This window comes from Ochotona princeps, chromosome 30 (genome assembly GCF_030435755.1).
Source record: "Ochotona princeps isolate mOchPri1 chromosome 30, mOchPri1.hap1, whole genome shotgun sequence".
In the NCBI taxonomy this organism is placed as follows: Eukaryota; Metazoa; Chordata; class Mammalia; order Lagomorpha; family Ochotonidae; genus Ochotona; species Ochotona princeps.
Window position 1 is genome coordinate 16,293,131 of NC_080861.1, and position 16,752 is coordinate 16,309,882.

General features: G+C 46.1%; 1 protein-coding gene, 1 non-coding gene and 1 pseudogene across 8 annotated transcripts in view; 2 read left to right on the forward strand and 1 right to left on the reverse strand.

The window, feature by feature from the left end:
* Window positions 1–16,752, forward strand: part of CNOT10 (CCR4-NOT transcription complex subunit 10) — a 54,230-nt gene that overhangs the window by 27,042 nt on the left and 10,436 nt on the right. For 4 of the 7 annotated variants that reach the window (XM_058657082.1, XM_004588249.2, XM_004588248.2 and 1 more), the window contains exons 11-14: window positions 788–909; window positions 6,003–6,179; window positions 6,825–6,905; window positions 12,469–12,582. In XM_058657082.1, the coding sequence (XP_058513065.1) occupies window positions 788–909; window positions 6,003–6,179; window positions 6,825–6,905; window positions 12,469–12,582 (494 nt within the window). The remainder of the gene's footprint in view (window positions 1–787; window positions 910–6,002; window positions 6,180–6,824; window positions 6,906–12,468; window positions 12,583–16,752) is intronic. The other 3 variants (XM_058657083.1, XM_058657081.1, XM_058657079.1) reach the window with 1 other exon arrangement.
* On the forward strand, window positions 1,808–1,933 carry LOC118760429 (small nucleolar RNA SNORA17). The gene has a single exon (XR_004996783.1). It is a non-coding gene; the product is annotated as a small nucleolar RNA SNORA17 (small nucleolar RNA).
* LOC101532381 (small ribosomal subunit protein eS12-like) lies at window positions 11,893–12,459 on the reverse strand (annotated as a pseudogene).

Sequence of the window (16,752 nt, forward strand, 5' to 3'; positions counted from 1 at the left end):
GATTAAGACTCAGTCTACACCACCAGGATCCCAAATGGCCACCAATTTGAGTAGGAAATCTTGGTTTGTTTTTCATGTGTTTAGAGAGAAGTACTTATCCAAGACAGTGTTTTATTTCTTCAGGTGCTACACTCAGTTTGTTCCCAACGTGAGGGTTTGAGTGTCTTTTTAAGTTAACAGGTGCTATTCCATCTGCAGCTGGAGAGCTGGAGTGAAGGGAGAAGAGGAATGACGTTGGCACCCTCAGGCTCCTAGAGATAATCTAGTAGGATTGCCTGAACGTTTATCTGCGTAGGTGTTAATTTTCTTAAAGACAAGAATTACGCTGATGCCAATTTTAGTATATAGCTTATAGTGTGTCAACAATTAGTATTTTCATCTAAGAAGTAAGAGATGTTTGCTGAACTGCTTTTCTTTAGCTTGTGTTTTTGGCTCTCATTTTTCTTGCTCTGGTCGGAGGACCTGTAACATTGAGCCTGCTAAACGAAGTGTTCAGTCCTGTAAATATACCTGGGTCGTTCTTGCATTGACGTTTTTCCTTAAAATTACCTCAGATCTCATAGTAACAGAATTGTAAGACACAAAATTACAAATTCTTAAAGTGTTTGCCTTTCCTCTGATCCACTTATACCAAATACACATCCTTGATTGTCCACACACACACACACACACACACAAATGAATCGTAAGAACCGTCTTAAAGTAATTACAAAAGGCATTTGATCATTTTTTCATGCCACATGTCACAATCACCTTAATTTTCTTGGAAATGGTTTGTATTTTCTAGACTTCTGAACAAGAAACTAAAGGGCTTCCAAGCAAAAAGGGAATTGTTCAGTCCATCGTTGGTCAAGGCTATCATCGTAAAATAGTTCTGGCTTCACAGTCTGTACAGAACACTGTATATAAGTAAGTATCTCTCAAAGACAAGAGTGTGATTATTTGACGTTACTGTGTGGGAGAATGCATAGGCTGGTTTATAGTAGCAGGTTCTTTGTAACTGCATCTTACTGCTGTTTCCCTGAGCAGATGGTTCTCTGTGGATTGATGGTAACATTGACTGATACACTGTGAGTTGGGTTTATTGCATCCCTGCTTGCTGAAATTGCCCATGCCCCAAGAAACCCCTAATCGATCCAAGGCCCGATTGTCCAGCTTGTCCAGAGAAGGCATCTGAGTGACTGATGTTGTGGCAGGTAAACCAGCTGCTGGCAAAGCCTGCGTCCCACATCAGAATTCCTGTTCAAGTCCTGGTTAGTGCACTTCTGCCTCCACTTCCTGCCCAGGTGCCTGGGTGGGCAGCAGGTACTGGCTCAAGAGCTTAGGTTCCTGCCACTCTTGTGGGAGACCAGGGTGTACCTCTTGGCTCCTGGCTTTGGCTGGATCATCCCTTGATGATGTGGGCATTTGGGATGCAGATTTCTCTAGATCGCTGACTCTGTCAGTCTTGCATATCAAAGAAATAAACTTTTTTTGTGTTTTTTTATAAAGAAACAGTAAGAAAATTGTCTGCCAGTGGAGATGGGTTAAACTCCTTGATGCCCACATCCTTTATTGGAATGCCTGAAATTGAGTCCCACCTCTGCTTCTGATCCTGTTTCTACAAATGTGCCCTCTAGGAGGCAGCAGTGGGTCCCTACCACCCACATAAGAGTCCCAGATGGATGATTTGGGTAGCAGAGCCCTGGCTCGCATGAGCATTTATGGAGTTCACTTATATCTATATATCTCTCTTTCTCTTTCACCCTTGCGCGCTTCTCCATGACTCCCTTTGGGTTTTTTGTGGTTTGTTTTTAAGGTTTATTTTGCTGTCCTTAAGGTGTTGTGGGTGTGGCTGCTGTGCCCCACCTGTGTCAGCAGGTGGCAGAGAGGGGCCACATCTGCACTTAGTGCTTTGGCCCCTGAGCACCCGAATGACTGGTAGGCAGACAGCAGCAGGGGGAAAAAAATTATTATTTGTATTGTAAAGGCAGATTTACAGAGAGGACAGAGAGGTCTTCCATCCACTGGTTCATTCCCCAAGTGGCCACAATGGCCAGAGCTGAGCTGATCTGAAGCCAGGAGCCAGGAGTTCCTTCCAGGTCTCCCATGTGGGTGCAGAGGCCCAAGGCTTTGGGCCATCCTCGACTGCTTTCCCAGGCCACAAGCAGGGAGCTGGATGGGAAGTGGAGCAGCTGGGATATGAACCACTGCCCGTATGAGATCCCAGCTGCGTGCAATGGAAAGATTAGCCAGCCGAGCCATCATATCAGGCCCCTCTTTGTTACTCTTTCAAATAGAGAAACTTTTTTAAAAAACTGCTTTTTTCTTATTCCAACAAGAAAAAGTTTTGACTACAATTTAAATTCTTCTAGGTGTGTTTGGCCTGATAGCAACACCGATTAAAAACACCACATCCCATACTCAGTTTCTGGTTCAGACGCTGCCTTTTTTCTGAGTCCAGCCTCTTGGTGACATGTACTCTGTACTCTGGCAGCCATCAGGGGATAGCGCAAGTGCTTGGGTTCTTGGACACCCATGTGCGTGGCTAGGACCGAGTTTCTGACTCTTAGGGAACTCTTTCTTTCTGTGTTTGTGTGTCTTGGCCCCTCTAGCCAATAGATAATTAGAAAATTGAAACATTTTTTCAAAGTTAAGTGGTATGCAGCACACAGCATTTTGCCTTAATTTAATTCATCATAATACAGTACTGTACGAAGTACTATTTGATGATTAAGTAGCATTGTCCTATGATTTGAAATAACAAGGATTTAAATTGTTTTTCTAATAAACAACTCATTTTGATATTAGATCAATAAAAAGTTATATAAAATGTTAACAGAAATATAAGACAGAAGATAGTGCTGCTGTTTTAGAATTTATAAAGTCATTCTTATTTTTCTAATTTTTTGGATTTTTTTAACAGATTTCATATAAATCATAGATACAAGTGAGGTGATGATACTCCCTTTTCTCCACCTCCGCTTATCTATTTTCCACCTTCTCTCCGTCTCTCCTTCACATTTTTTTAAGATATGTATTTTTATTGGAAAGTCCAATTTGCAGAGAAAAAGAGAGACAGAAAGTTCTTCTGTCCACTGGTTCACTCCCCAAGTGGCTGCAGTAGCCATAGCTGAGCTGATCCAAAGCCAGGAGCCAAGAGCCTCTTCCAGGTCTCCCACATGGGTGCAGGGTCCCAAGGCTTTGGGCCATCCTCGACTGCTTTGCCAGGGCACTGGATGGGCAGGGAACTGGATGGGAGGTAGGCCACTGGATGGGCAGGGAGCTGGATGGGAAGTAGGCCACTGGATAGGCAGGGAGCTGGATGGGAAGTGGGCCACTGGAACACGAACTGGTGCCCATGTGGGGTCCTGGAACTTTCAAGGCAAGGATTTAGCCACTGAGCCATTGAGCAGGGCCCTTTACTTCTTTTTTTGTTTTTGTTTTTTTTTTTAAAGATTTATTCACTTTATTACAGTCAGATGTACAGAGAGGAGGAGAGACAGAGAGGAAGATCTCCTGTCCGATGATTCACTCCCCAAGTGAGCCGCAACGGGCCGGTGCTGCGCCGATCCGATGCTGGGAACCAGGAACCTCTTCCAGGTCTCCCACTCGGGTGCAGTGTCCCAATGCATTGGGCCGTCCTCTCCTGCTTTCCCAGGCCACAAGCAGGGAGCTGGATGGGAAGTGGAGCTGCTGGGATTAGAACCGGCGCCCATATGGGATCCCAGTGCGTTCAAGGCGAGGACTTTAGCTGCTAGGCCACGCCGCCGGGCCCACCTTCACTTCTTTTTAAGTTGTTTTTAATTTCTTTTTAATTTATTTATTTGAAAGAGCTACAGATAGATGTTGCATCCGCTGATTTATTCCCCACATGGCTGTCACGGTCAGGCCTGAACCAAGCAAAAGACCGGAGCTTTACCCAGGTCTCCCACGTGGTTACAGGGATCCAGCCCATCTTCTGTTGGTTTTCCAGGTGCAGTGGCAGAGAGCTGGATCAGAAGTAGAGCAGCCAAGATTTGAACTCTCAGTCATACGGGATGTCCTCATAGCAGACAGAAACTTTACATGCTATGCCACAATTTTGGCTCCTCTCCTTCACTTTAATTTGCATGGTAGTCAAGGACTTAATGCTCTAGTAAATAGAGTTCAAGTAAAAAGCAGGAAACTATCCTAGTGTATTGGAAAAATAAGTGGGACTATAAACAATAATCAAATGGAAAAATGACTGTTTCACCCTTAGACAATAGATTTCAAAGTAATCACAGGTCGTTAACAACAATAGTATAACTTTTTTTTTTTTAACATTCTTAACTAATAGTTTGACAGAGTTTGTGTCAATACTGATGTGAAGGTATTTGTTTTTTTGTTTTTGTTTTTTGGTTTTTAATTTTAGCTGTCATATGTAGGGGAGCACGTACAGTGTTTGTCTTTTTGAGTCCGTCTTACTTCCCTGAACATGCTCCAGCTACATGCATTTGCTACAAATGGTAGATTTCACTCTTTGGGGTAGCTGAATGTATTCATCTGGTGATGGGCACCTTGGATGATTCTGTATTATGTGCTGCCATAAACATTTTTCTTTTCTTTCTCTTTTTAAATATTTCTTTGTTTTTATTTGAAAGAGTTAGAAAGAAACAGTGAGAAAGACATCTTCACTGCTTATTCACTCCCCAAATGGCCACAACAGTCAGAGCTGGGCTGGTCCAGAGCCAGGAACCAGGAACTTCATTCCAGTCTCCCATGAGGGAAGAGGAGTCTGAGGACCTGGTCCATCCTCTGCTGCTTTCCCAGGCCACAAGCAGGGAGCTGGATTTGATATGGAGCAGCCAGGACTCAAACTGGCACCCATATATAATGCTGGCACTGCAGGTGGAGGTTTAAGGTACTACACTGGCACCAGCACCAGCATATTTCTCTTCTATACAATATGTTCCTATTTTGGGGGCATATCCCCAGAAATGGAATTAATGGATCATATGGCAAGTTTGTTTCTAGTTTTTAAAGCAGTCTCCATATTGTGTTCCAGGTGGCTAGGCTAATTTACATTCCCAGAGTCTGTAGGCGTTCCTCCTCCTGCACGTTCTTGCCAGCATTTGCTCTCTGTGTTTGGGATTTTAGTCATTGTGACAGTGATAGGGTGATGATGTTTTCATTTGCATTTCCTTGGCAGTTAGTGATATTGAGCGTGTTCTCATGTATTTGTGGACCGTTTCTGTTTCCTTTCTTGAGAACTGATTCTTAAGATCCTCTGCCATTTCCATAGAGGCATTTTGACAAGCAAGAATGAGGCCAGAGTTGTGGCACGGTTAGTAAGCCACCACCCATGACATCAGCATGCCAGGAGTACCAGTTTGATCCTTGGCTGTACAACTTCTGGTCCGGCAGCTCCCTTCTAATGTGTGCCTAGTACAGCAATGGTAGATGACCCAAGTGTTTGGTTCTCTGCCATATGGGAGACCTAGGTGGACTCCCTGGCTCCTGGTTGAATCCTGGCCCAGTGCTTGCAATTGAGACTAGGGAATGAGCCAGCAGATCAAAGATTTCTTTCTGTGTCTCTTCCCACTTTATCCCTCCCACTGCTGTCCTCATCTGTAACACTGCCTTTCAAACAAACGAACAAAGGATCAGCCAGAAGAGGACTCAAATGTGAAAATCCATTTTCTCCCTTCTTTCCCACTCTCAGTATGTAGCCGTCCTGGTCCTCATAATTTTCCTTGTCCACTCTTAATTCTTCCAGGACTGCTGTGTTAACTTGACATTATAGTATGTTTCACATCGCCTCCCTCCCTTGTCTCATAACGTACATGTACTTGCAATTCATTATTAATACCATACACATCATGTATAAAATGTTCAGCATTCTCCTGTAACTGCTTATATGTAACTGTCTACCTATCAAATTGCTAAAGTTTTCATTTGTAGTTCATTGTTATTCCTAACAGTGTAGGCCTTGCCTTTTTTGTGTGTTGCTTTGTTTTGTTTTCTGATATGCTTAACTCATTTTGGTTTGTTCTTTTCAGTGATGGGCAGTCTTCAGCTATCCCCGTAGCCAGCATGGAGTTTGCAGCCATCTGTCTCAGAAATGCCTTGTTGCTGTTACCTGAGGAACAGCAAGACCCAAAGCAGGAAAATGGCTCTAAAAGCAGTAGCCAGTTAGGCGGGGACACCGAGAGCAGTGAGAGCAGTGAAGCCTGCAGGTATGTTGAACCCTGGGGCCCAACTCACCTTGGCGCAATCCCATAGGGCTTTTTGTTGTTTTTTTTTTTTTAAATCTATTTTATTGTATTGTTGTTGACAATCTTTACATAGTTAATTACAGTTAAAGAAAGAAAAAGGAAAAAAAAAGGTTCAAGGGGATAGGGAAGTGGGTAATACTATTATGTCCATATTGTTTCCATCATGTATCTGAGGTAAAGGGGGATATTGAGGGAGAAGCCCCACCCGGTTTCCCGCCCACTCCGAGTCCCGGATGTGGGGCATGCTCTGAGATCCATAGGGCTTTTTAAATAAGCTTTTGGGGCTTTTAGAGTCTAAATTCCCAACTTCTAAAGCCCAAATTTCTAAAATCCTGTGTTCTCAATAGTTAATGAAAGTCTGCTTCTACATGTTTAATGTCAAAAACATGAGGCAGGATTGGGAGGGTTTTGCCCAACAGTGGGTTCCATATGAGCATCACTGTAGTTGTCAAAAAAATCAGAGATGAGTGAGAAATATGTGACAGTACCGGAGCACCAAAACAGGAGCCCTCCCATCGTGTGGACTCTCACAGAGCGCACACACGGGGACAGGACACAAATGTTGATTTGCTTGTTCTTCTCACTAAGAGTCCGTCTCTGTTTTAGCAGTAAAAGCCACGATGGAGATCAATTCATTCCCGCCCCGCCTTCATCACCACTGAGAAAGCAAGAACTAGAAAACTTAAAGTGAGTATCTGAAGGGTTGTGCTGGAGCCGTGACTGAAAGTCCCGTGTTGACTCTCCCTCCTGGTGATGAGCCCTGCTTGGTTAGAGTGCATCGCACTTCTAGGCTGTTACACTGGATTTGTTAATACCCATATGGTGGTCTGCGCTTTCCTTTCTTTGAAATGTCCTTGTCAGATTTTGCTTTCAGGATGACACTGACCGTGAAAATGGGTGAAGAAGGGCTTCTCCCTCTGTTCTCTGAAAGTACGAGTGTGAGAGAGGAAAGGGCTTCATGGGGAAAGGTGCATTCTGTCAGTTCCTTGTTTGTGTAACATCTTAAATGTCTGAAATACAATGGTGAAAGTACTCAATTTGAGGCTACGTAAGGAAATTTCTAGTATTGAAATGTTTCAGTATAGAGCACTATTTAAATTTGGTATTTCATTTTGTGTCAGTTTAAGCTGAATTTTTCTTTTTCTGCGACTTTTAATTTATTTTCTAGACAGACATGGAGTTAGCACCTTTCCACGGGATCATTCCCCTCAAAGCCTGCAATGTCCAGGGCTGGACCAAAACTAGGAGCCTCCCAGAAGAGAGGCAGGGACCCAGATAACCTGAGCCATCACCTGTTGCTGCCCAGGGATGTGCATCAACAGGAAACTGGAGCTGGCAATTAACTAGTACTGCAAACCCAGCACTCTGATGTGAGGTGCAGGCAACCCAGCTGACATTTTAACCGTTGTTTCACATACCCACCCCACAATTTTTCACGAAGTTGTTTTTTTTTTTTCCTGGGACCATCACTGTAGGATATTGGATGAAGCTACAAGTTGTGGTGATGCCATCCATATGGTCCCATGTGGGTGCCAGTCCAAGTCCTGGCTGTTCTATTTTCCATGTAGCTCCCTGCTAATGACCTAGGAAAAGCAACAGAATATAGCTCAAATGTTTCAGGCCATGCTACTCACGTGGGAGACCTAGAGGAAGCTTCTGGCTCCTGGCTCCTGCCTGGCCTAGTCCTAGCCATTTACAGCCCTCTGAGGAGTGAAACAGTGGATGAAAGATTCTCTGCCAGCTGCTCCACTTTCAATCCAGTTCCCAACAGAAGATGGTCCAAGTCCTTGGAATCCTGCACCATGTGGGAAACGTGGAAGAATCTCCTGGCTCCTGGCGTTTGGACCTGCCCAGCTCTGGCCATTGGTGAACTAGAGGATGGAAGATTTTGCTGTCTCTCTTTTTCTCTCTGTAACTCTGCCTTTCAAGTTTAAATAAAGAGTTGGAGTTAGAAAAGGGAATAGACAAATTTTTCATCTGCCAATTTACTCCCCAAAAGTCAAAAACATCTGGGGCTGGACCAGGTCAAAGCTAAGAGCTAGAAACTCTATCCAGATTTTCCATCTGGGTGGTATGGGGCTCAAGTACTTAGGCCATCTTGTGCTGCTTTTCTAGGCAAATTTTCTAGGAGCTGGGTCAGAAATGGAGCGCCTAGGATTCAAACAGGTACTCATACATCAAATGTGCAGCCTGCTGTGCTATGCCACAGTACAGGTCAGACCGCCCCAGACCTCTCTCTAAAGGGTGCAGCATCCTAGTCGAGGAGGTCCCTTGAGCTCCTACTAAGCTCCTACTAAATCCTACTTCCTGTGACCTCTGCTGTGTTCTGCATCCTGATTGTTCCTGCCCCCAGTCCTAGCTCTCGTGTGTCCCAGCAGGTGTAGCCGCCTCATCAGATGGACTCTTTTGGACCTCTGCCAGACCAGTCCCCAGATCTGGCTCTCATATGTGGTAGCCATTACAATGGTGACAAAGGTTAAAACTTCACCCCACACTGACTGTTCTTTATACTGATGGATGCAGTGGCCTAGATAGGGCAACCGTCCAGAATCCATACCAAGCTGGCCGCCTGATCTGATACGCACACAAGTGGTTGCTACATCCTGGCCAAGTCTCGCACCTCCCTTCCCCAACTCCATGTGCACTGGAAGCCCGAAGATATTTTGCAAGCATTCTTACCTGGTTATCATGCGTGTCAGCAAGTATAGGGGCCCGGCCCTGGGAGGCACTCCAGGCACCCTTGTCCTCTCCAACACCTCTACCTGCTTTCTGGCTGACATGCATGTGCAGTGGCCTGCTCTGTGGACATCCCTGACAACCGTTTTACACACCTTAGGTTGCCCCCATTGTCCTCATTCTGACCTGTCCCTAGTTTGGTGCTCAGCCATGGCGACCCTGCACAGCCCATTTCTGGTAGCATACTCCACCTTTTTCCTTTTTGGGAAGTATCCTTTGAAATGAAAGTGTTTTGTTTTGATGTTCAAGTGATACTTTTTCTTTTGTTATTCTTTTCATGTAATGTGTAACTGATATGTCAAATCCAAGGTCATAAAGATTTATCCCTGTATTTTAAAGGAGTTTTAAATAACAGAGACCAGGAAGTCCATGTAGATTTGGAAAATAAGTCAAAAGAACAGAGGAGAAATTCTTTTTCTAAAAGTGAAAAGCATAGACGATGAAACAAGGAAAATGAACGTTTTAAAAGAAAAGAGCAGGCCGATGCAGTAGTGTAGTGGCTAAAGTCCTCCAATCACATGTGCCAGGATCCCATATGGGTGCCATTTCCTATCTCCATGGCCCTACTTCCCATCCAGCTCCCTGCTTGTGGTCTGGCAAAGCAGTCGAGCATGGCCCAAAGCATGGTCTTGGGACCCTACATCCACGTGGGAGACCCTGAAAGAAGCTCCTGGCTCCTGGCTTTGGATCAGCTCAGCTTTGGCCATTGTGGTCATTTGGAGAGTGAATCATTGGACAGAAGATCTTGCTGTCTGTCCCTCCCCTCTGTATGTCTGACTTAAAAAATAAATAAATACATCTTAAAAAGAAGAAAAAAAAAGATCAGATCCAAATCAAGGAAAAAAGGTGAAAATAATCAAGTCCTAGAAGTGATGAGGACAGATTGCAACACGATGCTTGACAAATTGTAATGCCAGTCCCACAAGCTTGTTACTGTAACTTGGTGCTTCAAGAAAAGAATACTTAATGTGGGCCGGTGTTAACAATGTAGTGAGTAAAACTACTGCAAGTTGCAGACACCAGCCTCCCGTATGGGCCCTGTTTCATATCCAGACTGCTCTACTTCCGATCCAGCTCCCTGCTAATGGCCTGGGAAAAACAGTGGAACTTGGCCCATTGTTTGGGCATCTGCCATCCATGTGGGAGACCCAAATTGAAGCTGCAGGCTCTGGCTTAGGCCTGGCCATTGTGGCCATCTGAGTTGTAAACCAGAAGGTTGAAGATCTCTCTCTTGCACTCTGACTTTAAACAGAAGTAATTTTTTTAAAGGGGGGGGGAATGTCTTCACCCTTTCCTCTCTTGCTGCCCTGCTTTTCCAAGGGCTGAGCCCTAGAGCTCCCTCCTGCAGTTGAGCGGGGTGGAGCGTGAGTGTGTGCCATCCTCAGCAGGGGAGACGCTGGTCTGTGTGCCTTGCTTGAGGTGGAGCTCTTCCGGTCTGCTGACCTGTCAGATCCACTGAGGCCTTGGCAAAGTAGATGAGACAGTCACGCGCGGAGAGGGAAGGGGAGGTCAATATTTTAAGCAGTAACTATCAAAGGAAGTGGTTTCTCCAGGGACTTAGTAAATAGGGCAGTGCATGCTTTGGGCATTACCAGTCTGCCAGAATTACGCCGGGCCGAGTGTTGTTTTCTAGGAGGAGGAGGGCGGAAGGTCTGAGGGGAGCTGGGGGGGAGTGTTAGCCATCAAGAAGGGCAGTATAAATAGTGGTTTGAGTTTTGGGCAGTGAAACTGATGACCCTTGGTCAGAACACCAACCCCAAATTTTGTATTTCCGTGTTTAAGTATTTTTTAGTAGAATGATATTTGTTTTCTAGATGGGATTTCTTCTGTCTTACTGTAAAATAGGTATAAAGTTGAAGCAAACAGATTTTTATCTTCTTGTACACAGTTATGGTGGAGGCTTGCTGGGAAACAGAATCCTTCTACCGATCTTACATGACTGATTTCTTGACCTAAAGTGGACCTGACAGGGGACTGCATCAGTAACAGCCCCCCTACGGTCAGGAGCGGCTCTTCCGAGCAGAGCCCACGAAGGTGGGCTTGTCCCATGGCCTGGTGCCTAGAGCGTGCAGAAACATCCTGGGTCTGGGAGGCAGGCCACAGTCAGTTTCACCAGCATGGGGGGGGTCTGGGTGCTGGGGAAGCAGATTCCCAAGGTTGAAGGCCATATTCGTCAGCAAGTATCCATTAAACACCTTCTACACCTGGTGAAGAATTACACCAGTTTTTCCGTGGTAAGCAGTAAAAAGCTGTGGCCATCTTGCTTTTTAAGGAGCACGTGATTTTCTCTGGTGATCTTTGGCAGAGTCATCAGTAAGAATAGATGTTGGGCCTGGCAGCATGGCCTAGCGGCCAAAGTCCTCGCCTTGAAAGCCCCGGGATCCCATGTGGGCGCCGGTTCTAATCCCGGCAGCTCCACTTCCCATCCAGCTCCCTGCTTGTGGCCTGGGAAAGCAGGAGAGGACGGCCCAAAGCTTTGGGACCCTGCACCCGTGTGGGAGACCCGAAAGAGGTTCCTGGTCCCGGCATCGGATCGGCGTGCATCAGCCCGTTGCGGCGCACTTGGGGAGTGAATCATCGGATGGAAGATCTTCCTCTCTGTCTCTCCTCTTCTCTGTATATCTGGCTTTCCAATAATAATAATAATAAAGAAAAAAGAATGGATGTTAAACTTGGTGACTATTCTGGCTCACTTATCTCCCTTACAAGTGCCAGGATCCCATATAGACATTGAATCGTGCCCTGGTTGCTCCACTTCCCATCCAGCTCCCTGCATGTGGCCTGGGAAGGCAGTGAAAGATGGCCCAAAGCCTTGGGCCCCTGTACCTGTGTAGGAGATGAGGAAGAAGCTCCTGGCTCCTGGCTTTGGATCGGCTCAGCTCCAGGGTTTTTTGTTTTGGTTTTTTTTTTTTTTTTTAGCTATAGGCCAAACGTTTATTCATTTCTTGCATTTGAAGTATTCTTCAATGACGTCTTTGGCTTGAGATTGTTTCCCATAGTCCTTAACAACTACGCAACTGCAGCCAACTGCTTTACGGGCTTTCCCTCTCAGTCAGTTTTACAGAAGCCTACCCATTCCCCAAGTTTCTGTTGTCACCAACCTTGATGAGGTTGAGCTGGTATTCGGCACACAGGGCCTCTACCAACTTGACATACATGGGCTCATCACAGTTGGATGCCAGCACACAGAGGTGGGCTTGGCGCTTGTCTAAGGCTTTGGCGGCTTCACAGATGCCACGTGCGAGGCCGGCGTGGATGAGGGCGGTCTTGAGCACCTCTTGTAAAGCAGAGTTCACGTCCATTACACCTCCAGCAGCAATGCCTTCCTCGGCCATGGCGGTCGATTACGAGTGAAACCGAATCTTGAACACACTCCTGCCTCGCCTCTGTGCGGCTTGGCGGCGGCAGCAGGAAAGAGGAGCTCCGGCTACTGCGGCCATTTGGGGAGTGAACAGCAGATGGAAGATCTGTGGTTTTTTAGCTTGACTTTTCAGTCTTCTCGTTTGTGTTCCAGGTGCTCCATCCTGGCTTGCAGTGCTTACGTGGCCCTGGCTCTGGGTGACAACCTGATGGCTTTGAATCATGCAGATAAACTTCTTCAGCAGCCCAAGCTATCAGGATCTCTCAAGTAAGTGTGACTTGCCCTAGGTGTCTCCTTTGTTTTGTTTCAGAGTTTCTGAAAACCCCTAGTAACATATTTGGTGGAGGGGGGGAGAAGGAAGAACAACTTGTTTTAAAAATTTTTTTCTTCCTTAACTCCTGTCTTTGCAGTAGGAATTTTTTCATTTCCTTTGCCTAGAAACTTTGGCCCCCAAATAAGGTGAATCCTTAGATAGAAACCCACACAAAAAAAGACATAATTGTATCTGCCAGATTAGGATATTTCACTAGATAGAGTAGAAAACACAAATTAATATATATGCACACACAAACATACCCAGAAATATATATAAGAAAAGTATATACGGGGGCCTGCACCATGTCTCAGTTGACTGATCCTCCACTTCCAGTCACCGGCATCCCATTTGAGTACTGGATGAGTCTTGGCTGCTCCACCTGCCAACCAGCTCCCTGTTTATGGCCTGAGAAAGCAGTTGAGGCCAACCCAAAGCTTTGGGACCCTGTACCAACTTGGGAGACCCAGAGGAAGATCCTTGTTCCTGGCTCCTGGCTCCTGGCTTTGGATTGGCTCAGCAACAGCAGTTGCAGGCATTTGGGAAGTAAACCAGTGGATGAAGATCTTGGTCTTTTTTCTCTTCTCTATAAATCTGATCTTGCCCTTCCAATAAAAATAGATAAATCTTCTTTAAAAAAAGAAAAAATAGGGTCAGTCTACAGGGAAGGACCCTACCAAGGCAGGGTGCACTCTGGACACTGGAGCATTCCCAGGGCCCACATTTGTCATTAAGATGCTGAAAATTGGGACTGGTAAAGCTGCCACTTGTAGTGCTGGCATCCCACATGGTTCCAGGTTCGAGACCCAGCTGCTGCACTTCTGATCCTGCTCTCTGCTAATGTATCTCACAAAACAGCAGCAGATGATGGAATTCCTTGAGCTACTGCACCCACGCCGGAGACCTAAGAGAGGCTCCTGATTTTCAACCAGCCCAACCCCAGCCATTGCGGGCATTGGAGGAGTGAACCAGCAGATCTTTTTACCACACAGGTGCAGGTCCAAAGGCTTTGGGCTGGCCTCAACTACTTTCTCAGGCCACAGGCAGGAAGCTGGAGGGAAATTGGAACAGCCGGGAAAGGAACCAACAGCCATATAGGATTCCAGCGATTGCATGGCAAGGATTTAGCCACTGAGCCATGGCGCCACACCCAAGACTTCTTTCTCTGTCTGACTTTCCAATAAATACATCTTGGACCTGGCATGGTAACCTAGTGGCTAAAGTCCTCTCCTTGCACGCTCTGGGATCCTATATGGGTGTTGGTTCCTTTCCTGGTTGTTCCACTTCCCATCCGGCTCCCTGCCTGTGACTTCGGAAAGCAGTCGAGGATGGCCCAAAGCCTTGGAACCCTGAACCCATGAGGGAGACCTGGAAAATGCTCCTGGCTCCTGGTTTCAGATTGTCTCAGTTCCAGCCATTGTGGCCACTTGGGGAGAGAATCAACGGACGGTAGATCTTCCTCTCTGTCTCTACTCTCTCTATAAATCTGACCTTCCAATAACGATAAATAAATAAAAAAAGAGAGAGAAACACTGAAAGATAACTTCTTGCCACTGAACCAATTCTTTCTATTTTGTTTTTGTTGTTGTTTTTTAAGATATATTTATTTTTATTGGAAAGGCAGATATACAGACGGGAAGAGAGAGAGGAAAGATCTTCCTTCCACTGAGTCACTTCTTCAGTGGCCACAACAGCCAGAGCTGAGCTGATCAGGAGCCAGGAGCTTCTTCCAGGTCTGCCTCTTGGGTGCAGGGTCCCAAGATTTTGGGCCATCCTCAGTTCTTTGCCAGGCTACAAGCAGGGAGCTGGATGGGAAGCAGGGCTGCCGGGATTAGAACTGGTACCCATATGGGATCCCAGCCATGTACAAGAAAGGGACTTTAGCCACTAGACTACCACACCAGGCCCCATAGGGCTTTTGTTCTTGTGGTTGGTTTATTTATCTGAAAGGCAGAGTGACAGAGCTCTTCCATCTGCTCCTTCACTCCAGATGGGTCCCGCACTTCATGCTGAGCCTCCCACTTGTGTGGGAAGTTCCCAGATGCCAGAACCATCTACCACTGCTCTCCCTGATGTACTAGTAGGGAGCTGGATTGCAAGACGAGCAGCTGTCATCTGAACAGAAGGTCTGGATATGGGATGCTGGTGTAACAGGCAGTGGCTTAACCACAATGCCGCCCCTCTCCCCCACACATCCCCAAGTGGTGGTTTAGCTGCTGTGCCAGGCACCCAGTCCTGTGGCCTAGGAATTGTTCAAATGTAATTTCTTTGCTGGGGAAACAAAATAAAAGGTCACTTAGCTTCTACTTAATAAAGTAATAAAGTGGGTCATTAATGTATTTAGATCCCTAGAAGGTGGTCCTATTGGAGAGAGGCTGAGGCTTGAGGGCCCAGGCTCCTTGTGGACAGACTCAGCGAGAGTAGGCCAGCTCTGGGAGGGTGCGTCTAAAAGTATTATATGTCTGAGACTGTTTTTAATTTTGAGAAATTGGGTGATCATGGGGTAAATGGTGCAAAGTAAGACCGGGAGAAAGCTGTTAAAAGCCATGAGGGTGTCCGGCTCGACAGGCTGGTTCTGGAGGTCCACACTGTGCGTGTTAGATCCACAGTTTGTCTCCTACTCTAGGCAGCTTTCTTGGTCAAAAACATTTTTTTATTTTAATTTTTATTTATTTATTTATTTAGTTTTTTAGTTTTCATTTGAAATGCAGAGAAAGCTTCCTTCTGCTGGTTCACACCGTGGTGGCCGCAGCGGCAGGAGCTGGGCCAGTCCAAAGCCAGGATAGGAGCTTCTTGGCTAGGCTATCCTCCGCTGCTTTCTCAGGTGCATTGGCAAGGAGCTGGGTTAGAAACAGAGCTGCTGGGACTGATGCCCATCGGAGGATGCCAGCACCACTAGCAGATGGAATCTCACCTTGTTGTGTCACAGTACCGACCCCAACTGTGTTAGCTGTAATATTATTTCCAAAATAAATCAAGCAGCATTTGCTTGGAAGTTTTGAGCTGCTTTCTTAATGGAAGTGTGTACTTTGTTTTACTTAGCTAATATGAAACTTGCTTTTTTTTTTTTTTAGATTTATTTTATTTTTATCACAAAGTCAGATATACAGAGAGGAAGAGAGGTCAGGGAGCTGGACAGGAAGTGGGGCTGCCAGGACCAGAACCAGCACCCATATGGGATCCCAGTGCATTCAAGGCGAGGACCTCAGCCGCTGAGCCACCGCTCTGGCCCCGAAACTTGCATGTTTTATTAAGATTGATTTGTTTGTTTGAAAGAATGAGAGAGCTAGAAGGATTCACTCCTGAGATCGCATGGTAGCCGAGGTGGGTCGGGCTGAAGGCACTCGCCCGTGTGGGAGGAAGCGACCCAGGCGTTTAGGCCATCTTCCTCTGCCTTTCCAGGTGCATTTGCAGGGAGCCAACTCAAAAGCTAGGAATTGGTGTTGCAAGTACCAGCTTAAGGTGCTGTGCCACAGTGCCAGCCCCAAGTGTTGGGTTTTGTTTTGTTTTAAAGATTTATTTATTTTCATTGCAAAATCTGATACACAGAGAGGAGGAGAGACAGAAAGGAAGAGCTTCCGTCCGGTGATTCACTCCCCAAGTGACCACAACAGCCAGAGCTGAGCTGATCTGAAGCCAGGAGCCAGGAGCTTCTTCCGGGTCTCCCTCACGGGTGCATGGTACAAAGACTTTGGGCTGTCCTTGACTGCTTTGCCAGGCCACAAGCAGGGAGCTGGATGGGAAGCAGGGCCTCCAGGAGTAGAACCAGCACCCATATGGGATCCTGGCACGTGCAAGGCGAGGACTTTAGTCACTAGGCTGTTGTACCAGACCCCTTAGTGTTTAAATGTTCTTAAAGAGAAAGTTATCCTTGGTTGATAAGTTTTCCATAAATTTCCATCTCAAGGACATGAAATCTTTGAAACATATACTCAGTTTATAATAGCAATATACTGTTATAATAGCAGTATACTATTGGGCCAGCACCGTGGCACAGAAGGTTTCACCTTCTTTCCTGGAACCAGTCTGTTTTCTGATTCACCTCCATGCTGATGGCCTAGAAAGCAGCAAAGGATGGCCCAAGTCCTTGCACCCACGTTGGAGAGCTGGAAGAAGATCTGCCT